Below are 25099 nucleotides of genomic sequence, written 5' to 3' on the forward strand. Positions count from 1 at the left end.
ACCGCCATGACGCCACCTAGACCCTGCTAGATTTTCCGCGTGTTGGGGCTTAGAGGAGACTGAATTTAAGTGCCCCAGTACTAGCATATTTCTTGAGAATGTACCCTACAGGTGTCCTATGCCACGTCCCAGTTTTCAGAATAATTCGTAAAGAAATATGTATTTGGAATACTTTAGCTATTACTATCAGGTGTTCAAGAACATTTGCTGCGGGACATATCAATGAATAAGCGTACAACAAGGTGTTTACTCAGCGCTGCAGCATCACTCCACCAATGGTTTTTCCTGCAGTTTCCCCGGACGTTATCGCAAGCAATTGGTTAAACACCTACCAACAAAAATAAAGCCGAGTGAGCCACAACGCGAGTTTTCACATAGTACATGACTTGTCACTCTCTTCGAAAGGCCTTCTGCAAGTTCTAGCGCTGTGAGTCTTGAGCAAGGCCCGCCGAAACGAGAAAAAGTACAAACAATGGCGCAACGCGTTCGCCGCGGGCTGGACCATTTTCCACAGAGAAGGCAAACGCGAAGAACCGCCACTCTTGACAAAAGGCAGATTTTGTAACGGGTCTCCAAGCGCCGCTTCCGTTATCGTTCCCTGCGATACGCCGATGGCAATGCGCGTGACGAAAGGGCTGCCCAACCGCCGCTTCTCGTGTTTACATGTCAAGGACGCTCAGATAAATCGTCCGCGGTCTACGCACGCTACAGGGAACTTGATCAAAAGATCAGAGAGGAACGGCTATCTTTCCAACGGACTTCGAAGCACTCACCTGAATAAGAAGCGCAGAAAAAAAAAAGGCGCTTTTGCATAGGAAGAGAAAAAGAAGCGGCCGGAAGAGTGGCACACATGAACGGCCGTCTTCCAGGAATCCGAGGAATACTTTGCTACGCCAAGACATCTTAAGGAAGACGAACGAACCGTTATTTTTTTCCTTCCGCGGGCAGCCGAATCGAGGACAAGCCTAGCTACCTGCAGCGCGCCGTATTTTAAAGAAGCCGCTGCTTACGCGGGCAAATAGATTCACGAGAGGAACATAAATTACAGGAAGCCCGACATGAAAGGACGTCCGGTAGCGAGGAAAGGGGCACGATGCACGCCACTCGGGCCGCGCGCAAGGGTCGCTGAATAGCGCCATAAATTGAGACGTCGCACAGTGTGACGCGTCTTCGTGAGGCACAATGAGGAACCAGCGCGGGCCCAATAGAAGGCGAGCCTTATGCGGAGCGAGTTTTGTAGCAGCGTGACCCGACCGCGACCCGGGCAGCGGTAAAACGCGTCCGTGCCCTGCACAGTCACCGTTGGGCAAGCGCCGCAAACTGGCTAATGAAGCCCGGTCGCCCAAAGGTGAAAGCGCGGGCGCCAAGCGTTTCACAAGAACGACTCACCCGTCGTCGAAACGCGAGGCGACGTTCGTGGTGCCCTCCGGTTCACCGCCAGCTCCACTGCCAGGGGTCAGCGTGACGCAAGCGGAGCTCTGGTATGTCCGGAGCGGCTCTTTGTATTCCGGTTCCAGTTCAATGTCCGTGCTCGCTGAGCGCCCGACCACTTCGTCCCGCCGCTGACTGGAGACGGTAATTGTCCGCTCGCTCAGGATCTCCTTATTGGCAGGCGTCGCGAAGCACGTGTCCACCTCCTCCCGCGTCGCGAAGAAGTTTTGACTGCCACGCGAGTCCAGCAGGCCGTTGCGGATGACGACGGTGGAGCTCGAGCAGTGCTCGCTCGTTTTGACGACTTTGGAGAATGACAGGAGCTCCTGGTGCGGCTGCAGCGGCTCCACGTGTACGCGACGCTCGAAGGCAGCGCTGTCGTCTTCCCGGTCATCGGCATGTGCAAAGTGCTCCGGCTCTTCCTCGGGGGAGCATTCGCGCTCGAGACGGGATCTTTGCTCCTCGGTATGACGCGTCAGTGGCTCGGACGAGCTGAAGTCAAGCTGTAATAGCTTGTCCAAGGCCATGGCGGCGGCAGCGTGATTTTCCTTTGCAGCTGGCAGGTGTCTGTCAACTTCCATGCCGACTTCTTGGTCAGAGCCTTCTTCTTGTTCTTGGAGGGGCGACAAAGTGTCTGGCCTCGACTCCTGGTCTTCGTCCGACGGAAAGCGGTATTCGGTTTCGCTGCAGACGTCTTCGGTCACGTGCTGGTGTGGAGACGAAGAGAGATCTTGAAAGGACTCGGGTGGTGCGATGGGCGACGGTAAACCCAGAACGTCGCAGAGAGCGTCCTTGCCGTCGTTAAGTATCCCCGGATCGTCAACAAAGTCAAGGTCTTGCTCGTCATCGTCCACGCACGTTTCCTCGTGGCCGTCGAGTTCTCGCTCGAGCTGCTCGAAGGGACTCAGCACTTTTTCGAGGTCGAAAGTGTGGGGCGGCCTGTCCAAAGACTGCTGTCGAGTGTGCTCGGAAAAACTAGAGTTGGCGGTGCTCGCCCTTGAGAACTTCTCGATGACGGTGGACACGGAGCTGCCTGTATCGTCGGACTCGCATTCCAGCACCTTCTTCTCCTCTTCGGCGAAGAGGTCGACGTAGAAGTCGGGCTGAACGGGCCTGTCTCCCTTGTCGCAGCTGCCTCGCTTCCGCATAAGCTCTTCCCAGCCCGGAAGTCTCATGCTCAGTGACATGCCCGGAAACGCGGGTGTCGACGACGGCTCTTCCGAATCGGAGCAGCTGCACTTTGGCCGTCGCGGAGGCAGCGGCGGCGGAATGGAGGGCCTTCGCAGCGACGGACTGCGCTCGACGCCCGAGGCGTGCTTCTCGAACAGCTCGACGTGCTGCCGAACGCTCGTTGTACTGGCTGTTGACACGGCGATATCACTGCCTCCCCCGATGGAGGACTTCCTCGGTGGAATCGGCGGCGGGGGATTCTTTCGTGCCCGGCCCGACGTTTCGCACTGATGTCGCAAGAGGAGCTTGATGCATACCGGAGAGTCACGGAGCAGCGTGACGCAGTCCAGGCGCGTCATCGAGGTGACGGGAGTGTCGCCTATCTCTAGTATCTCGTCGCCTTCCTTGATGGGGGACACCTTCCACTGAGCCCTGGAGGCTGGACTTTCGGGAGTGATGGACTGAATGAACACCCTGGACACGTTATCGCCAGCAGCGGTCCCTCCTACGAACTTGAGCGCCATGCCCAGCCTCTCTCCGGGAAGGCGGTACACGAGCACTTCCTCGGTAGCGCTCGATGTTTCGTCGACTTCCAACAGCGTCACGTAATTATCGTGTTCGGTGTGGCCCGAGGCGCCGCCGGCGGAGTCCTCCACGGACACGACGGTGACGAAGTCCTTCGTTCCGGTCGCCGATGGCTTGAGCAAGACCGGAGGCGGACTCTGTTCGCCATTGTACGTTGGGATAGGGTCGCTCAAGTCGGCGTCGTTGTAAACTTCCATAATTATTACGTTATCGGGCAGCGCTGCCATAGAAAAAGCTGGTGGCCGATTGCTCTCCGTGCGTGTTCTACATGGTGCTCATGCTGCTGGACGGCGCCAAACCATGTCTCGACTGCCGTCCCTGGACCGAACCTGCGAAAAGGAAGGAAAACATTTGTATAATTTTAGTACGTCGAAGGGCAACATGCGGCGATTTGTACTGCAAACGCGCCGGGTATACACACATAGAACAAAAAAAAAATCTAATGACGCAAGATCGAATTATAATCACAAAGCATATCTAGGTGTCTAAACCGTCTGGCTCAGCAAGCCTTCATTTCTCTCATTTGACCAAGGAAATAAAGAAAAATTGATAGAAGAACGAAGCGTACGAGAGTGCAACGAAACAATGTCTACATGCGGCTGAAGCAATCCATACTGCTTGAAAAAGGTGCACTTATAGCTGCAGGTATCATGGGCCACGTACTAGGATGGTGTGACATGCAAATTGGCTATTATTTTCCAATCTATCGTTTCTGGCGCATTCCTGGTCCTCACTTGTGCTTATAGTGCTATCAACACTGCTATGGATTCCTCTGGGGAACAAGACCTAGAACGGCGGCGCACGCAAAAGAAGCAGCTTGGTGCGCTCACGGAGTGATGGATCTCTCGGAGCAACCACCGCATGCCGTGGCTTTCTAATGAGACGTTTCGGTTCGATAGAGATATACCGGGAGCGACGAGAGCGCAGCGCACTCGCTATAGCCTCGCGTGCGTTTATAGGCAGCGGCATTACGCTAACCACGCACCTCTGTGCGCATAGGAATACACACACTATACATACGCGCTCACGCACACAAGCACAGGCGACGCTGACGCTGCCCAGGTCAGTTCTTGGATCGGCTTCACGCGGCCCTGGATGACAGGAGAGCCTGCCTTTCCTTCACCGAGATGGATGGAAAGCGAGCAGGCTAAGGACAGAACCGCGCCTCGATCTAGGGGTCGCTGCCGAACAGCCGAGTTCAGCCCAAACACGAACGTCTTAAGTCTGGCGCGAGTTTTCTTATACAGCGCTGTTCTCTAGCCTATGTAGACGCCAGACAGTCCTAGATGAGGAACCCACACATAGATGTACATATATATATATATATATACACGCACATATTCGCCAGAACCGAGAACCGGCAGCACGCGAGCGCTCATACTATGCAGGGCGCAAAGCTTTTCAGGCGCGCGCGTGCTGCGATGACCTTTGCGCGGCCCGAGTGGTCATCTTGATGCCCCGTGCGTCTTGGCGGAGGAGGAAACACGCGCGAGCGGCCACCTCGGCTGACGGTGGAGGAACGACGCCTCATTGCAGAAACGCGAACCGGCTAAACAAGCCATCGGTGGAGGAGATAACCGAGTGGTCGCGCGGTGAGGTCGCTAATCGAGGTAGCGAGGCCGAGCCGGGGGGACGTTAAGGCATTCGCGGAGGAATATACGCGCGCTTGATGGACAAGCCGAGGCGGGTGGGGCGATGGTCTCGCGGTTGACAGCGGCCATAGGGACAGCCGTGTACGATCGTGAGGACCCGTAATTGGAAACGGCGTGCGCCGCGAGAAGAGGGGCACGCGTAATCGTCACGGTCCTGCGCATGCCGCGCCCCCTTTACTTGCGTATGCATTGGCGCTGTGACGGGAAGAGGGCCTGTGGGATGCTTGAATGCAAGTGACTTGTTTGGTTCTGCCAGCCTGGTCTGGTGTTTTCGGACCAAGCGCCACCTTCTTTCAGCAGCAAAGAGTGTTTCCGGTCATTCGAGGTAGTCGAAATACGGTCCCCCAGAGCCTTGGTCAAAACCCTGCATTTCCTGCTGAGACGACGGGTCGGGCACTACCTTAGCCGCCCAGTGTTTAGAGGGCTATGATACCTATATATTCCTGAACCCGGAGTTTTAGAACAAAAGGAGTGTCATGGTTGCCCAATGCGCCTCAGAAGCAAATTCCGTGGTCTAGAGACTTTTGGTCAAGACTGTAGACATATATGCCCTGATTCGGATCTTTGAGCAACGCGCAGTTCCTAGAAAGACTGAACGAAATATGAAGGCAACCGTTTTAACTCTGCCTCATACAGCAGCAAATACTAGAAATAGAAGAAGTGTCATTTGTCGAAAAGAGTCGTCCCTTGTATATTGGGTTGTGCCCTCAGGTGCCACCAGGCAGGCACGCGCGGAAATGATTATGGACATGAATTTGAGTTTACACGGTGCACACGAAACTTACGAGATAGTTGAGCAGTTTACGTTAAAAGCTACTTTTAAGACATCGTTTCCCGGCCATCATTAAATATTCTACCTCAGTCACCTGGTTGACCCCAGGTTTATCAGCAGGAAGAAGAAATCTGGTTAACCCCACGTTTATTTGCAGGAAGATGAAATAAGCAAAAAAAAATCTGGATAATTAAATTTTTTATCGATTCTTTAGTTGCTTTTACGAAAGGTCGCTATCGAACGACGTTGCTGTCTGCTGCCATTGAAATGGAAGAATTCCGATTTAGCTCGGTGCAGCGTGGACGTCATATGGTTTTCATTCGTTAAATCATTGATTAATATGAGTCCTAAATAAAGGACTCACTTCATGCCAAAGTTGGCCTGACAAGGAAAGAGAGGAAAAATACGAAAACACGTGGTCAGCACAAGCTGTCTTCGTCAAAGCAATGTGAAATCGTTCAAGTGGTTTCCATGGCAATCTGCAGAGCTGCCTAAGGTCGTTGCGGTATAGGTAAGAATTGAAGACAGTTTAATGTAGAAAAGCCTCTAATATCTCAGCAAGTGCATCGTGTGAAATTTCATTTTAGCTTTATAATCTATAATTACAACCAATGGCTTCGCTGAGAGTGTGCTGTAGCGTTCAGAGAAGCCGCGCATCCCTTTGTTTCTGAAGAACTTCGTGGTGTCCTGTGATACGAGATGCCACGCAGTATTCTGAGATAGGCACGCATACTTATAGTGGCACGGGACAACCGCACGTTTACTGGCAAAAAGCTATTTCTGACAATTTCTTTTCCGGTGCAACTCAAGGACGAAGAGGCACACGCGCCTAAAAGGAGGCCCTTCAGCCAATGACATCGACTGATTCTCATGACGTCATGGTTAATCCCCTTGGACCTGATGGAGTGACATCTCAGGGGGTGGCAGATTAAACTGAATTAACCGTGGGTTAATCGTGGCTTAATAGCAGGGGGCGCCAGGAGGTGAGGTGGGCGGATGAGACTACGAAGTTTGTGGGGATAGGGTGGCCGCAGCTGGCACAGGACAGGGTTAATTGGAGGGACATGGGAGATACCTTTGCCCTGCAATGGGCATAGTCAGGCTGATGATGACGATAGTCGGATTAACCGCGGTGTCATGGAAATCAGTCGAAGCCATTGTCTGGGGGGCTTCCAGTGAGGTCCATCATGCGCACAGCTATGATATCGCAAACGCGTAGCCCGAATACGCAGGTAAACTCAACGCGGGGTTGATCACAGGAGCGTATACCCTACTGTGGGTGGTACAAATGAACACGCCCCGCCTTACCAATCTTCCTCGAGCGAACTCGCGCACGCATTCTCAAAAATGCAGGAGGATGAAAACAGACGCTCAAAGGCAAAGGTGTGAGGGCTAATGCGTTCCAGTCCTTTTCACGTTCCCCATCGAATACAGCGACGGCCTTCGGAACAGCGGAGCCACTGCCATCATCAGGCAAGGGGGCGCCGACAGCAGGCGAGGCCCTTAGAAAGCGATGCCCGTGAATTGCGGAAAAACGACCAACCCTTCTTCTGTGCTGCGGGGCGTGACGCGGTCGCCATCTCCGCGCAAATAATAATAATAAATGAAAACGAAAGAAAAGCCAGTCGGGGAGAAACACTTTCAGATGCCAATTTTAGCAGCTCCGTATATATGCACTCGGGAGCGTATATACATTACCGGACGGCACCGAAGTCGGCAGCGCCCCAGGAGCCCACCAGTATGCAGTCGCACCGACGCCCATAGCTTAGCAACGCCAACTGACGCGTGCGCCTGTGTGAAGAGATGCGTTTGAAAAGAGCAAGGACGGGTGTTTAGGGAGTGAAGTGTGCGGAAGTGAAACGAATGCAATAATTTCTCCGTTCTCTCCTTATCTGTAAGTTTGAATGAGGAGCGTCCATGTTTTACACCGGAGATGGAGCGACGCAGGGACCAGGACAGCCATATCCGTCGTTGTCATGTATTTTGAGAAAGATTCTTTCTCTCTGAGCTGCACTCTATTTGTAGTTATATTGCGGGATTCGCAGAATAAGGCGGCTATTGTGGATATGACTAGCGAAACGTTACGCAACTATTTTTCTTTCTCATCTTCTCTTTTAAATAACTCGAAGAGGATGGCACGAGCGCCGCATTGTAGACGAGGAAAAACTTCGTCGCAAAACAAGGATAAAAATAAAACGCGCCATGTTTTGGCCCCTCGACAGCCTGTTCCACTCCCGGAACCCCTAGAAGAGCATTGTAATAACGCCACCCGCTCGCGACTGCGCGGTGCAATGGTGGACGAAAAAGAAAAAGGGAAGCATAAAGGACCGCGGTGGCATGACGAGACCTCATCGCGACGTCCTTACGGCTGACCGCCGGAGATTTCGTGCCGCGGCTTCCTCGTTCCATGCCATGAACGACAAGAAAAAAAAAAAGAGGAAGAAACAGACACGTGTATCGCGAGTTACACGCCTTTATACGGCTGACTTCCGTCGAGGAGGAAGAACCTCATCGGTCCCCAAGGCGAGTGTGCCATTTACCCGCACACGCTGACCGCACAAAGGAGCCGTTGCATTCCTATGCCTAGGGCTCCCGCAGAGTATATTTCTTTGCGGTGGCAAATCCGTCGCTCACAATAGAAGGTAGGGAGATATGACCGAAGCCACAATGTCGTCGTTTTTGTTGACGCCACCGCCAGCTATTGACTGCGATACTTATTTCCGTCCTTCGATCTCGACGTCATTCTCCGGCACGGTCATCTCGCGCCGACAAGTCGCCGGAAGCCGTGACAACGGAGCCGCGTGGCTCGTTCCCGCCTTTGCTCTCCTCTGCTCACTGCTTCGAGATGGGAGGGGCCCGGGAGATGCAGTGCACTTGGCGGCAGTGCATGCAAGGGGGGGGGGGGGGGGGGGGGGTCACGTCGGCGGGGGGAAGAGGCCGAGGAGGGAGGGGGTAGGGGGGGGGGGGGGGCGACGAGCACGCGAGGCAATCAGTCGGAGCGTGCCGAACTCCACCACCAGGGGCGCGGGGCGACGATGAGGGAAGAGCGGCGTCGGCCGCTGGCGATCGGCATCGTCGTACGCCGGCCAAATTGCTCCGCAATGGCCCGGCACCAAAGCGGAGTACCACGATGACCTTGCGATGACCTTGCCGCGCGCGCGCGCGGGGCCACGGTTTCGTGACGAATGCCCGCAGCGCTGCGCCGGCTCCGGAGGACCGCAGAAGATGCATCAGTTCGGCGTGCGGCCCTGCTCTCCAACCGGCCAGCGGGGTGGACCCTGCTCTTGAAGCATGCCGTCTCCCCCCACCTCCTTTACGGCTGCCCTTGCCCCCTTCTGTTCGGTCCAGCGGACTCGTGCGCGAACACGATTCTCTTTTCTCATCTTGCGCGTGTTGTATACTCGGGGCGAGACGGCGGCGGGTGGCACAGATCTGCATTCTCTAATCCCCCCCTCTTGCAGCCAGAAAGGGAAGCTAGCGTAGGGCGGCAAGCAGTACGGGGTGTAGGGACCTGAATTGGAGAACAGTTTCGTTGCTCTCTGCGCATCCCTGGAACAAATGGCCGGAAACCGAGATATGTCTAGTGAGGGATGGCAGGGGGTAAAGAAAATGAGAGCAAAATACGAGGCAGTACTCGGGCCTCCACGAGGCAACGACGCGTGGACGTCCAAGCAAAGCGGATGGACGGAGTGCACTGGAGAAGAAGACAGAACGGCCCGCCGCCGAACACAGCCGCCTGGCGCAGTGGGAGGCGACGAAAGAAAGAAGAGAAGAGGAAAAGCAGACGCTGCAGGAACGCCTGTCGAGGATGGCAACACTCGCAGGATTGGCGGCGTGGCGCGCGTGGATCGGCCGATGGAATCGCGGGGATATCTGTAACAACCGGTTTTTCTTGCGCACGCGCTCGGAAAGTGCGCGTCGGATGCACTGCAGGGGAATCGGACGGCCGGCCGTTGCCGATCGCATCGCATTCAAATCCGGCCGACTTGGCATTTCTGCGAGGTCGCTATGCCAGCGCGCGCCCGTATGTTTGTGTTTTTGTGTATGGGATGGAGGAGAAGACCGAAGTGATGGTGCGCGGACCGGTCACCGACACTGCGAGGTCTGGCCTCCGCATATCCTCTAGAGACGGGGCAAAATGGCATCTGGAAGTCTGGTATGAGTACACTCAAAACTGGCTGCGAATCTGATTTAATCTCCCGGGAAAAACCGCTAAATATTCCCCTCGAGGCGGAAGAAAACACCTAACGGGTTATTCTTGCGGCTGAAACTTGGTGTGCCCATTCCAGTATATTTTGTGTCCCTCATACCGTACGCGTGACGGTAGCAATACAACCAGCACTTACAGTATACTGAAGCCGTGCGTACCGCAGCGTATACACGCTAGCTTGAGAAAGGGTAAGGTCACCGTCCGTCCACACAACTAAGTTTAGACAGTAAAAAGGCCGCACTCTCATTCTCCTCCAACTATGTCGTCAGCGTTGTTTCGCAGAACCATGACTTAGTAGCTGGCCTTTCAGTATGGCGCTGTAGCTTCTTGATTGAGAGAGGCAGGAAATGTGAAGCTCGAACTTTCACTCAGCTCTGAGAAATAACGAATATTTCATTTCATAGAGTGCGCGCACTTAACGACACCATTTTGAGTTGTAAAGCCTCCGAAGGTGCATCTCAGAGGCCCTTTAACTATATTGCTGCGTGTGCAGTTAATGATGGTATTTTGCCATCAAGGGGCATTTCTCATTCATGTATTTTCGAAGTGCCAAGCGATGCATTTAGCGGTCGTTTGGAGCACTTTAAAATCTCCACCCTTATAGCCACTTGTTACAAACGGTGCGCTTCGTGTCTTCACTGTAATTAGGCTTTTATGTAATCGGTGTTTTGATCTCCCTAATCTGAATAATACCCCGTTAAAGGTGTGCTCTACAGCAAGAAGGAAACATTACTTGGAAGCGTTGAAAAATAGTTCCTCTTACAAGAGTATTTTCTGCTGCATCTTACTAAGATTTGCTCTTTTTAGCGGCGTAGTCTTGCCCTCTCTTAATCTGCTTTTATTAACATTTTCATTCACTATTAATGATGCAATACTAATGCTACTAGTTACTACTCTGTACTGCAGTTTCCCACACTACAAATACTACAATTTACTGCCACAATTCTACGATTCCTATACTTTCAGTGTTGCTCTGGTCACTACTACTACTACTACTACTACTACTACTACTACTACTACTACTACTACTACTACTACTACTATTACTTACTAAGCCTGGTATACTTGGCGAGGGCAGAGAAAATTTATTTTTGTTTCTATATATAACCTGACCTTAGCACAATACCATGCCACACTACTACTAACTAGTGCAAATACTAATGCAGCTTCTACTATCTCCGCCAGAACAAAAACTATTACTCCTGCCATTGCTGCTAACTACTGCAACTAATTGAACTTCTACTATATTCAAAACAAAGGCTGTTACTTCTTCCACCACTGCTGCCTAATACTATTATCATCGTCACTGTCATTAATGCCGCTGCACTGTCGTGACTTCGCTCGCGCAATCATTGTTCTACTCATTACAATAAATTATTACCGACAGCAATGCGACACGCGTTCCTTTCAACGACGGAAAGCGGTACCGGGCGAAAGCACCCCTTTATCATTTCACGGGTTCCCCCAAAGTTCAATCGCAGAGGCACAGGGTAGTAGGCCGGCTCGTTCGTGCGTGCTGCAAGTCGCTTGCGTACTCAGTGGTCGAGTTCAGCGGCTGAGATGGTGGCTGACAAATAACCTGGTAGGCGCAGAGCTGAGCCTCGGAAAGAAGAGAAAAGGAAAAGAAGTAGAAAAGAAGAAAGAAGGGCGGCGGTTGGGCCCGCGCGACAGTGAGGGAGCTCTTGGCGTGTGACACACTGTAACCGGTAATCAGGCGCTCGAGTCCGGCAGAGATATGGCGAAGCATCAATGTCACTTCACTCCCCACTGCGCCATTACAATTCCCCCCACCTATCGCGCAATTCCTTGTGTACATACATCAAGAGGCAGGATTTCGCTTTCACGGCGTCTTAGACCTCGAACGCATGTATGCGTACAGTGGACACAGAGCTGGACAGCGTAAAGAAGCGCCGCAATGCACACAGGTTCCGAGACAAACGCCGGGCGAATGACTTGCGGGGGAAAACGCATACACTTCCGCGTTTCGGAGTGTACGAGAGACAGAGCTTTGTGTGCACGCGCTTACTACACGCGTCGAGCTATTCGCTTAGCTTTGCGCTGAGCTCCAGCGCACTCGTGAAGATAAGAAGATTGCGCACGCCACTTTTGCCCGGATGACAGTCCTCGAAACGTCAGCTGCGTTCATACCGCAGCCCCTCCCCGCATGGCGGGCGGTTCTGCAGTCCCGTTGCGACACGAAGGGGACCGCTCGCGGTATGATAAAGGTGCGACTACTTCGAAGGGACAACGTAACACACAGATGTGCTGTGGAGTCCGGCAGCGAGTTAGCGCAAAGTGTGTTGTTCAGAGCTGCCGCTTTGCCCCGTACGATAGTCCATGTATGCACGGGCCTTTGTCACGATTAACAAACACGAGCTTAAGGCTTGTGCAGCATCTCATTTCTTCTCCACCGTCGTGTGGCTGACATTCCAGCTTCCATGTGAAAGAACCGCGGCAGGGAAAGCACAGAGACGGAGCAGATACAAATCAAATACAGAGACATAGCAAGTGAACCGCGTGAAAATGCCAAACCCTGCTTTCTGGAGCTCATATTGGGACCATGCGATAGAGTTCAACGTGTTTTCTGATAGGTGTGACGAAGGTGCACTTGAATCCGCATGCATGCACTTGCACTCAGAGTAAAAGGCAGGGAGAGGAGGGCCAGATCAGATAGGCGTTGACTTTATCGCAAGAACAAAGTTTACGGCTTGATGTCGGAGGGCATAGCTGGTATCGCAGCGAGTGCAGGAATGTTAAAACGGTGATCGACCCGTGAGGGACCAGATAGGCTAACACTTGTAACTTTGTGAACTTTTCAAATTGTAAGGTTTAAAGTCCCGTGTCGGCACATGCGCTATGAGGGACGCCGTAGTGGAGAGCTCCGGAATAATTACGCCACCTGGGGTTCTGTAACGTAAGCTGACATCGCACAGCACACAGGCGTTCTTGCAATCTGACACCATCGAAATGCGGCCACCGCGACCGGGAATACTTTCTACTAAACTGAAACAACTGAGAAATCGCACGGGTCTGTCCTTAGCAGATGGAAGCGATACCTAATCCTGGATGGTGCTTTCGCGAGCTTTGTTACAATCTTTCAACACGATTTATTTTTATTTATTTATTTATTTATTTACAAATACTGCAGGCCCTTCTCGGGCCCATGCAGGAGTGGGTACAAAGGAGACAATACAGGGGAACTAGTTAGGTACATATATAATAGAAAATAAGAATTCATCATCATAGCGGCATCGTGGTGGTAATGATGCCAATTCAGATAAACGAAAATAGCGGGTTCAGCACGGAAACAAATATAGTTACAAAAAATAAAAATGAAAGTCAGCATCATAGCTTTATCACGGTGGCATTACTGATGAATCAATGCTATTGACATGCTCTATGAATGATTCAACTGAGTTGCAGTTTACAGCTGTCGAGGGTAGTTTGTTCCAGCTAGATATAGCCGCTGTAAACAAAGAATATTTATGAGCATTAATATGGCTTATGGGTTGATGAAGTGCTTTCTCGTGGTTAGTTCTCGAAGAGTGACGAAACGGTTCCTGGAGGTATGTTTCTCTTGATATGTTCAAATCACCATGATAAAGTAAGAACAGAAATTTTAGTCTTGATGTTGTTCTACGCTGTGCCAAGCTGTGAAGATCTGCTTTGGGAAGTAGGTTAGATACGCTGGAATGTCTGGAAAAGCTTGAGTATACAAAGCGCACTGCTAAGTTTTGAATGCGTTCTAGTTTGCCTATCAAATATTGCTGATGTGGACTCCAGATAATGTCAGCATATTCTAATACAATGAAAACTCTTTAGATAACTTAAACCAGTGCTGCTAAGTTGTATCATCTGACTAGCTGAATTTGCGTGGATATGTGCATAAAAGTAAACCTCGGCAGGTCTCCGTGAGCAAAGACGCATAAAAGATGAATAAATCTATTAAACTCTCATGACAATGAATAAAGAGGCCGTCACCCGTACAACTCTGCCGCCTCGGTGGCTCAGTGGTTATGGTGCTCGGCTGCAGACCCGAAAGACGCGGGTTCGATACCGGCCGCGGCGGTTGAATTTATTTGGAGGAGAAATTCTAGAGGCCCGTGTACTGTGCGATGTCAGCGCACGTTAAAGAACCCCAGGTGGTCGAAATTTCCGGAGCCCTCCACTACGGCGTCTCTCATAGCCTTAGTCGCTTTGGGACGTTAAACCCCATAAACCAACCAAACCGTACAGCTCTTCCACTTAGACACCGTATTTCTCCAAAATCGAGTTTTCCCTCCCTAGCGTCATTGCAACTGAGCACGAAACCTGCGAATTAAACGTGAACAAAACCTGCTGTCCTCGATCGAATCGCTCCAGAGGAAAAAAATAAGAGCTACAAATAAACACTCCGGCGATCTGTCGCCACGTTTTCTTGCAACCTCACTATCGGTGCTCAAGATCTTTGCTTATGCAGCCATATTATAGCGAGATATCCAGATACAAAGCTCTGAAAACAAGGTGAATATGCTTCGTTCCGCACATGCACCGTTGCTTCCTATATTCTTCCTCTTACTTTTACTCACGAAACTCTCTCGTGCAAGCATGCCAACAAAGCAGATTCCAATCTCACTACCTTTCTGTTTTTTTTTTTTCAAACGCGGGCCAAAACGACATTTCTTTTTATTATTGTTATTATTATAGTCGGGAAAGTGTTATAATTGTCTACTGCCCCGCCCCTTCGTTATGGCGGGGCGGAGGCGAGGAGGGAAGAAGAAAAAGGCGACGGTCAGTCCAGCCATCTGGCAGCGCTGGCGGGCAATTTCCAAAGGCATCTCGGAGATACGCAGTGTACTGCGAACCGGACGGCTAAATGCGGCGAGCCCTTTTTGGCGCGTGAAGGCGCGACATCGACACTTCGCGTAGGCGCCACGGCGCCGCCAGAAGGATGCCAGGAAAGGTGCCGGGAAGGACACGGCGTAATTAATCGTTCCTCGCCGATATTAAGGAATTTAGTGCTGTCGCAGCCACTCCCGTGCGTCGTTTAACAATTGAGGAAAAGCTCTGGCGACAGACACGCTCTGCTGGATTTGCCCTACCATTAGAGAGTTAAAGGTGCACTGAAGAGGATTCTGAACTTGTCTTTTTGTCGCGGGAACTCGATGTACATGTTCCTAGCATTCTTAGAAACAGTGACTTATTGCCCTGTGTGGCCGATTTCCCCAATTAAATCGAATTAACGTCCGGCTCCCGCCTTTTTTTTTTTTTTTTTAATTCTCCCTCGTACTATGGGCGGAGTCGACCAACGCGTGGAGCGCCTTTCACTCAGTCCCGTGGAGGCTTTGCTTTCGCTTTATTTTGTTTTTTAGGTTTCCATGAATAAATAGTTTCATTCGCAGATAATATAGCCGCAAAGTAAGCCCGAAGAAATAAAAATACGCGCGGACTATTTGCTACTACGGACTACTACGTATTACTCCGCCGATGGCAGAGCGGCAAGCCGCCACGGGACTGGGTGAAAGGCGCTCCACGCGTTGGTCGACTCCGCCCACCGTACGAGGGAGAATTAAAAAAAAAAAAGGCGAGAACCGGACGTTAATTCGATTTAATTAGGAAAATCGGCCACACAGGGCAATAAATCGGAGTTTCTAAGAAAGCTCGGAACGTGTAGATCGAGTTCCCGCGGCAAAAAGACAAGTTCAGATTCCTCTTCAGTGCACCTTTAAAAACAGCTGCAGCGGAGGCCTATAGTCGGATCCAGCTCAAGAACGAAGCGGCTTTTCCCCCCCAAAGGACCCCCTTTCCAGCCAATGGCGTCGGCCGGCTCTCATTACCCTGCTAACGTGACAATGCAGGGAGTGGCAAATCAAAAGGGATAGTCCCCTCCATCCATGGTCGGGGATAGTCCCCTATCTGTATTGTCGCGCCGCTCCCTGCGTTGCCACGTTGGCAGGTTCGTGAGAATCGGCCGACGCCATTGGCTGGAAACGGGTCGTTTGACGGGGAAAAGCCGCGGCGTTCTTGAGTTGGATCCGACTACAGCCCACGTGCATACCAGAGGTACCAGCCTGGGTGCTTCCTGCGCATGCGCTGGAGATGGCTGTTGTGTACGAGTCACGTTTCAAGTTGAAAATTAATTAAGGAAGTTGGATAAGCAGCGCAGTTGTGCGCTTTGAGGTATTTCTCCGCTAGCTTAAACGCCCCTTACAAAATTTTTTTAGACAGTCTATAGACTGCCCATAGACTTTTGTCTATAAAGTCTATAGACTTTTTATAGGCAAATTCTGGAGAACAGCCCATAGGCAACAGAAATGCTATAGACAGTCTATAGACCACTGTATATACAGTAGGTCGTGCTATAGACAATGTACGGATTTATGGCCATGCGCTTTTAGTAGACTTTTGTATATGGACTATGAATAGACAAAATCTATAGGATGGCAATAGAGTCATAAGAAGTCTATACTCTCTATGGACCATTTTCATAAACGAGGCAAGCTCGGACTCTTCGCCGTCCGCTATCTAAGCACCGTCTGTACACTATCATCAACCGTTTAGAGCAGTTAGTCCGTTAAACAATTTTATCAACTACACGTAAACACCAACACGAAACCGTTCATGGCCGTCACGAAAATGTATCATATTCCGGCTGCCGCGACTGCTGAACGGCATTTCCATCGCCGCCACAAACACGCAGACGACGTAATGCCCAGTGCTCTCGCTAAACCGAGCTCAACAACCCAACGATAACATGTCAACCTATGCTTCATAGGGGTAAACTTCCACTCACGTTTTTTCCTGCAGGTCGTTTTATTTAATTCGCGTTACTTCTTTAACGACGATAGCAATTCCTTCTACAAGCTCGGCTCAAAGTACTGCCATTTTCAAATTAATTACAGGTAAATAAACTGTTCATGCTGACAAAAACGCCGAGATAGACCCTAAAGTTACTTTTGACCACACTGGACTGCCACAGTAAATCACCGAAAAAGTATGTAATTCATAGCAGTCGGCGAAAAAAAAAAAAAAACGTGTTCTGAGATGAAAACCGGAAAAAGGTCGTCGAATTTTCAGAAAATAAAGAAACAATAATTCCAAACCCTAAGAGGAATAGGTCAGTAATTTTTTTATCTCTTAATCTTAATCTTTTTATCTATTAAAGTGAAGTTAATCTACTCAATGGGACTGCATTGAAAACATTCAGTGTTTAAAGGATCACTTGAACAGATTATCGAAATAGGGCTATTCGCGACTCAACTAGGGCTAGCATTCCAGTCGGGCTTCTCTGCAGTGCAAGATGCTTCACGGTGACGACGTTGTGCGGTGCAAAGAAGCATACTTCCGGAAATCTGAATGCGTTTTCTGCCGGTTTGTCTTTCAGTTAACTCAATCAGCGATTATTTTTCGTCCATGTCTGCAAATTGCTGATGCATTGCTTAATACAACCACTTTCATCGCGAATATTGGTATATGTCTTTAAGAAGACGAAGCAGTCACGTTATTCTGATTTATAGTGTCGTCTCATGTCACGAAACTATCGCATGTGCGACACTTGATTCTTGCTCCTCTTGACTGGCGTATATAGTGCAACGACAGGGGCCAGTAGCGGTTTCTGATAACTGTCGATAATACAGGACGCACAAAATTCTGAAAGCTAGCAACTTCACACAGCCAGCCGACAGCATAAGGTGCGTTGCTTTGCACAGAAGCTTACTTGGAATGTGCTTTACTGCGTACATTAATTTTAGAACACTGTTTTTTTTATCAGTTATTGATTTTTCCTGCTTTATTTTCCTCCCCTCCTTATTCTAAGGCCTTTTCCTTTCTTAACAGCCTTCCTCAGGCAGAGCAGCGTGTCGGCGGTTTTTATACGATGGCGAAAATCTTGACACTCCATTAATCAGCTCTCTCTTTTTACACCTATCCCGCTTTGCGCCCCAAAAAAGACACTAAATGCAGGGCGTGTGCGGAGCTCATCGTCGAGGAATGCACTTGAACCGCCTTATCGAAGGCAGCCAAACTGAGAGAAGCAGTTTCCACCCATGCACTCCAAAAGAACCAAGCGCGAGCCAGAGGTAAGATTGCCTGAGCATTACGAATGGAAATGGAATGCCGTTACGGGCACAACAGATACGCGTACCCTGCGGAGAGGGCAGTGGAAGCAACGGGACCGGTTCGGCACTGAATTCTCCCCGAGTTGCGGACGCCGCCACGCGACAACAGATTCCGCGCGTTTTCCTGGCGGTAGCGCGCTGCGCACTTGTGGCGGAGGTGGTGGCGCCATCTAGAAACAGTGCAGCGGACTACTGTGCGGGAAGAAGGTTGGCGCTCTGTTCTGTTTTTTTTTTTTAGTGGGAGAGGGATATACGTTGGCGCGCGTTTTGCTTTCCGAATCTGGATTTCACAACACAGGACGAGTTTTAAAGATCTTTGTTTTTGTTCTCCAGCAGGTTGCTACCGCTTTTACTTCGCGTGAGATATTATATGTGGCTATTCCGACTGCTAGCGACTAGTCTTTTTTTTTTTTTTTTTGAGTTGTTCCGGTCAGCAGTAACTAGCCACGCGCTGTACTTGCTTTTGGCCCACCTTTTAAAGGGGCAGGCATCTTAAAAGTAGCTCTAGCCCGCAGTTTTGTGAGCATAACTTGGAGCGAAAATATCAGTGTTGATGCGATTCGACGCTGCCTCTAGTACCTGCGCTTCGTTGCTTTGACGTAAACGAAGAATATGTCTACAAGCTCCAAACAGGCTTGCATTATAATACTGGAACTTGATTTAGCTTGAATAACGATATATATCGCGTCATGCGTTTCCCCGTGTACTCATTTGTTTGTGACAGTCGCTTTCTTCTTATAAAGACATATAAAAAAAAGGAGAATATCACTTCCTCAGCAGTAGTGACACGTTTAGCAGTAAGTCTCATTTTAAGTGACCCAGAAAATCGGAACGACACCATGCCGCCATATTACGTGAAACAATAATGAAACTGCAGGCTGTTATTTTTCATGTCATTATATCAGTTGTAGTAAAACGAACCGGTGCTTTAAAGAACAGTGCTCCTCGTTTACCGTCAAGGATTTGCGAAAGCGCTTCGTTAAAGCACCAGCATAATTATTCTAACACTTCTGCCGCGTGCAATTTTTACACAGTTACCTAAATGACTCACTGAGCGAGCATACACAGGTGAGGGTAATGGCGGTCTTAGGCATACTGAGCGACTGTGAACCGAGACAACATGCGCACGAGCAGCAGCACGGCTTGTTAAAATAAACACTGCGTTAGTGCCAATTCGCAGGCGTACAGAAAACGATTTGTGAATTTTGTTTTGAATATTGCTATGCAAGGTAACGAGAAGTGCAAATTAATATGACCGCTTTGCTGACATTAGTTTCCACATCCCAAAGCTATATCTGAGATAAGTCAATGATTAGTTTACAAATTTGTTCAGAGGCCTGAGTGGGGGAAATAAATGGCAAAGTTCAGCCAGCCGAAACGGTATTGCTTACTTCCCAAAGTACATTTTTATTTTCGTGGAAAAGTTCAATCTGGTTTCTAACTGCGGTGCGCAGACGAAAAACACCTGCTGCTAAACGAGCTGGCTCATAGGCCCCCGTCAACAGCACCTTTACTTCAAGAAACATAATAATCGTGGAAGTTTCGGAAAAATTAGCTTGCCTACCAGGATTCTAGCTTTTGTCGGAATTGCCATGGAGATGTTCACATTCATTTCTGTTCTGCGCATAAACCGCTGTTTCAAGGCAGGATTTCTCGGGTGCCTTTTAATAGCCATTTTTTCGCCCTCAAGGTACAATGACGTGTCTAAACTTAAATGTTTTGTAATCTGCAATAATAAGTTTGCTGCTTCGCCGACACACACGCACGCACGCTCTCTCTCTCTCTCTCTCTCACACACACACACACACACGCACGCGCGCGCGCGCACGCATGCATGCACACACACACACACACACACACACACACACACACACACACACACACACACACACACACACACACACACACACGCACGCATGCACACACACACACACACACACACACACACACACACACACACACACACACACACAGTTCACATCGTGTGTAGATCAGTCCTGATCTATCCCATAAGGAAGACAGCGGCACCTACGTCGTTCGCGAAGAGAAGATGGCGCCTCCTACAAAGTCGATCAACATTGAGGCGAGCCTGTATGCGCTCTGTCAGAGAGATCACGAATGACTGCTATCGCCCAGTGCTTGGTGATCGTCTCCCTAAATTCGGATCTATAATTGGTATCTTCCCAGCAGCCGTTATAAACTCACTCTCTCCCATACTCAGCACTCTGCAGCACAGGCCAGCTCGGGTCAATGCTGTGCGCTGAGGCGGCAAGATCTGGTTCACTGTTGCGCTTCAGACATATTTGCTCAATCTTATTATTGCTAGTTGTTGAATCATATTGATCTGTGCGAATAGCGGTCACAGGTGGGAGAAATGTAATAACGGCAAATTATGAGAACACGACGGCCAGTGTTATTCTCTTGTCTTGCTTCTGCTGTCTATGCTCCAAGAGGAGCCTGGATTCCATGACGATGGAATGTTGCTAAGTGCAGATATTCTAATTTATACGACGCTATCTGCTAACAGACCCCTCCGTCTCCCTTTTTTTTTCTTTTTCAAAAGATTATGACTTTTTTTTGAAAATAAATACAGTTGAATGTAAGTATTTCTACCATTTTTACTCATCTATCAAGCAGAATGCGCTTCACAAAGCCGGTAAATTCAGCCCGTGAAAACGCAGAAAACAGAGAATCTTAAACGACGTCGTTCCCATGACGCAAGTAATACGATTAAGAGGGAAAATCCAGTTCGCAAAAAAAAAAGTTAAAAAACGAGGAAGCGCCAAGAGATGAACCGCTGCTCCGCGGCGGTGCGGCCTGCATGAGGAGCTCCGCAGAATACGTCATTGAGGCGGCCGCGCGCTAGCATATCGAGTAACGGTTAACGTAACTGCCTCCAACTGGACAAGCGAGTTGCGGTGGTATAATGGTGGCTCGTTTCCTCTAACCTCTTTCAGTACGAGGAAAGAAAGAAGAAGAGAAAATGGCACCGAGGGCCATATATATATATATACATATATGAGACCTGAAGAAAGAGATAAAAAAAAGCGAGCAAAACAGAAAGAAGCAACTACACATCGCGACGAGCCGCTCGGCGTCAGACCATCGCAGGGAAATCTTATACAACGCGCGTGGACGAGCCCGGCGCCGAGGAAACAGCGGAGACGAAAGCAAAAAAAAAAAGAGAAAGAACAGAGTTGGAAGAGGCACAAGAAAAGGATCGGAGCAAGCAAAAACTCATAAATAATAGCTCCGTAGCGGGGCTCTCTTAAAGGACCTTGTCGAGGTCACGCGCCAGACGAGACCAGAAAGCCGCCCGATTCTGGGGACCGGTTTGCCGCGCATGCCGCCGCCGGCGTCCGGCGCGTTCGCCGTTTCTTTTCTTTATCCGCAGGCGAGGGCGAGGAAGCCTCTGACGATTTCTTCGTCTGGAATGCAGTCTGTTTATGCGCAATCGAAAACGTCCGGAGGACACGGAGGTCGCTTCAGCGGCGGCGTTGTGTGTCGCCCAACTTGCTGGTGCAAACACCGCAGACGATGCTCAAGGGTTTGCAGTGAACGCAGGTGGATTTTCGGACTTCGTTTTGCGGACTTTGGAGTCGGCTTAAAGCTTTAGAGACTTAAAACTTTATAGGTTCACCTGTCGTCTCGTTGGTGCAGGCATAAATTTCATTATTCGACTTCGTTTGCTTCGTGGACGGTAACTGCACATTGTCGCGCCTACCGAGCACGAATTAGGATTGAGAGACGATTTCCGACATGTGTCATCGCTGATCGACAGATAAGGAGGAAAAAAGATAGATAAAGCTGTAAGAGCTGCAACACACTGATTATTTGTCACCTCCTGGAAACGCGCTTTGTATAACTCTATGTTTGCTGTAAAGGCTACTTACGACGAGGGAAAAAATGCAGACGTTTGCTCATAAAGGTGCAGTCCCAAGACGAACGTTTAAGGACTTTCGTGTGTGCTCGACGGCGGAAACTCAGAACTCTCAATTTCTGGTTAAAATTGTCGGAGCGGAGAGTTAATGTCAAAGAATACAAGCGTTGAAACACTAAGCGCGCGAAGAATGTTCAGGCCAGATATACGCAAACAAAAAAGGGGCATGAGTTAATGTTAGTGGTGAGTCTCATATGGCCACATTTCGGGCTCGCTATTGCCACACTTATAAACTGATATAACGGCGCGATGAACATGAAGGAGCAGAGTTCGCTATTACAGTGGCACGGAGTGTTACTTTTGGAATTGAGATGCCTTTTGGTCATTGATTAGATAGTGAATGAGTGAGAGGTACAAGTATGCATGTCAAGGCGCAAAAGCGGGATATATCTGTCCCAAAAACCGCTAATCCTATTTCTTAATAATATTTTTGTTACACGTTTCTCCACGTACACAAGAAGAGTGGAGAAGAAAAAAGTGAAAGAAAACAGGGGAAAAAAGGTATATAGTTGTAATTCTCAGTATCAAAGAAGAAGGACGACATTCAGGTTTGGAAAAAAACGGAAGACAAGGCGGAAAAAAAAAAACAAGAAAAAAAGCAGAACGCTCAAAGGCTTTCCGAATCAACCAAGCGTTCATCGACGCCCAGCTATCATCATCGTTTTTTGCTACCGCTCTTTTGCCACCTGCAGGTCCGCGGGCCCAGCGGCCAAGAAGAGAATTCGAGATGAATCTGCCTGCTCTTAAAGAGAACGAAAGAATAATCGCGATGGACGACGACGCTCCTTCGGAAAGTGCTCACTCGCGCAGCATGATCAAAAGGAGCACGGCTGACCGCGTCAGTCCGAACGTGCACGTGCGCCACAACACGCGAGAGAAAGGCAAGTGCGAACGTGCAATACAAGCCAACTGTTCCCCAGAAGGAAACTCGTGCGCTCAGCGCTGTCTGAAGTGATCAACCCAAACACAACACAAGACCACCGGTCCTAGAAAAAAGAAAGCACCACTCCGAGACAGAACAGCGATGGAGCTAAGAGTGAGAAGGGTGTGGCGGTGGGGAGAGGGAGCTCAAGCGACACAGTGATTTAGGAACCGGAATCGCGATATAACGCCGCACGCGGAAGAAAAATAAAGAGCGAAGAAAACTCATGGGTGCGCAACCGTAAATTCGTCGGAGTGAGTACAGGTTTTTCGTAGCTTTTTTCGGCAACACAGGTGGGGAAAGAAGAGTGCCAGATTCTTCCTACATGCGAACGAGAAAGAAACGAATCAAGGTTCTGCAGGTAGGGTACAAAGCGAGTGACTGTTTTATTTTCCCTTTTCTCTTATCAGCGTATCTGTGTAATGAAAAAGGAGTCATAGGGCTCACACGGCGAAATCTCGAGGACATGAAGAAGCGAAAAATAAACTGAAAAAGGCGCCGGCTCGAGATAGGCGTCTGGCTCCACAGCATATACACTTTATGCTCAGGGCGCCGCTGGAATCGCTAAAGATGTGTTCCAGGATCTCTGCGAAAGAACAGAAAAGAGACGGAGCAGCTTCTCTTCGCAGTTCTTTTTCGGGGACGATAGCCCTTCTGGGAGCAACGGCCTCTGCGCGCCGCCATGATCGGCACGGGACACTCGAATAACCAGAAGCAATGGAAGTTGTATATAAGTGGTCTGTGTACGGCCGATATTGCTCCTGCGACGATCGAACCGCGGTCTATCAAGAGAATTCATGAACGAAACGCCCTTTATGCTGTTCATAAATCCACCAATCTCAACTGGGCAATAATTCGAAATAATGCGTACTTTGTACGTCGGAAGCAAATGAACATATGGAACCCATGCATCGCCATGTAATTAAATTAACACTAGCTCATTTGTCAAGAAGCGTGCTGATTAGTCCACAGATTTTTTCTTTTTTGCGCACTACCGCATATGCAGAGAAAAGGATAAGGTGTCAAGAAATACTACTACGTAGAAGCAGCGTAGGATAACAACAACAGCAAGAAACGAGAGAAGTGGAAAGATGGCCAACTTGAAATAGAAGACAGAGGCGGGTTTTAAGGGCCTGGCAAGCGTTGACTGCCGACAGCATCATTTCTATCGACAAAGGAGGTTGATATCATGATGAACTCCGCGGTCAGAATGCAATGACAAACACGACAATGACTATAATTATAACTACTCTGTAAAGCGTTACTGCGGAGCGCCTCCGAAATATGCAGATCAAGCTGCTCAATTTTAATGATTTCGGTTTTGAAGCCGCGTCTAACTAATCAGTCGACATCTATGCGATGAAAATTGTAGTGCTCGAAATAGAGGACAAAACGAAGAGGACACCACTCAGGAGCTATTTCTACTGCCGTTATCTATGCAGTGTTTCAAGTGCAGACGTACGCACAGGGTCATTTTATTGCCTCATTCGTTTCTTGTCTTTTGCCTCCAATAGTACATACGTAACGTACATAAGCTATTTTCCAAATAGGTAATGCACGATCAGACTTTTAATAAAGCATGCCCCGTCCGTCCGTCCGTCCGTCCGTCTTATGTACTGTCGACATTCGAGTTTTGATTCCTGCGATAAATCCAAACCAACCCAGACAACAAGCTGTATGACGCGTAGCCAGAGATGATTTTTTTCTTCACTGGCATTAAAAAGGGATGAATGGTCATTAGTAGTCACGCTGGTCATTTATGTACCAGAAGAGAGCAAATACGGGCTGGTTGGTACATCTTTTAAGAACTGGATAAAATAGCGCAACGGAAGGCGAGACAAGAGAAGGACAGAGCTGGTGTTTGTCCTTCTCTTGTCTCGTCTTCCGTTGGCTGTTTTATCCAGTTATTCATTTATATACACTTACTACAAAAAAAAAAAAAAAAACTTCCGTTGACCATCTAATCAATGTGACTTTACCGGAAGCAAAAAGAAACTACCAGATAAATGCACACGCCTGTTAAATGGCAGACTTCTGGGCAATAAACTGCACTTTTTCGTTTCCGTCGAGTTGAACCTCAACAGTGCTATACCTCATCCACGTTGAACCTCACTACTCCGACTTCTTCCAGCCAGCTCCTGTCTTTACGTCCAGACCTCTCTTTTCCGCGTTGACACCATTATTTTTTTTTATTTTGCTCCCCAACCGAGACCTGACGTCGTGCAGGTCCGGAATGTCGTCGATGTTCAAGATGGCAGAGTGCGTCATCTCTCTTTTCTTGTTCTCGTGTCCACCATGTCTCCGATCTGATCAGCATTCGT

General features: G+C 49.4%; 1 protein-coding gene across 4 annotated transcripts in view; it reads right to left on the reverse strand.

The window, feature by feature from the left end:
- LOC149341971 (uncharacterized) overlaps positions 1 to 25099 on the reverse strand; it is a 280723-nt gene that overhangs the window by 117449 nt on the left and 138175 nt on the right. For all 4 annotated transcript variants that reach the window (XM_089544275.1, XM_089544274.1, XM_089544276.1 and 1 more), the window contains exon 2: positions 1390 to 3515. In XM_089544275.1, the coding sequence (XP_089400401.1) occupies positions 1390 to 3413 (2024 nt within the window). In that variant the 5' untranslated portion in view covers positions 3414 to 3515. The remainder of the gene's footprint in view (positions 1 to 1389; positions 3516 to 25099) is intronic.

The sequence above is a fragment of the Amblyomma mixtum genome, chromosome 5 (assembly GCF_055824585.1).
Source record: "Amblyomma mixtum isolate Tamu chromosome 5, ASM5582458v1, whole genome shotgun sequence".
NCBI lineage: Eukaryota > Metazoa > Arthropoda > Arachnida > Ixodida > Ixodidae > Amblyomma > Amblyomma mixtum.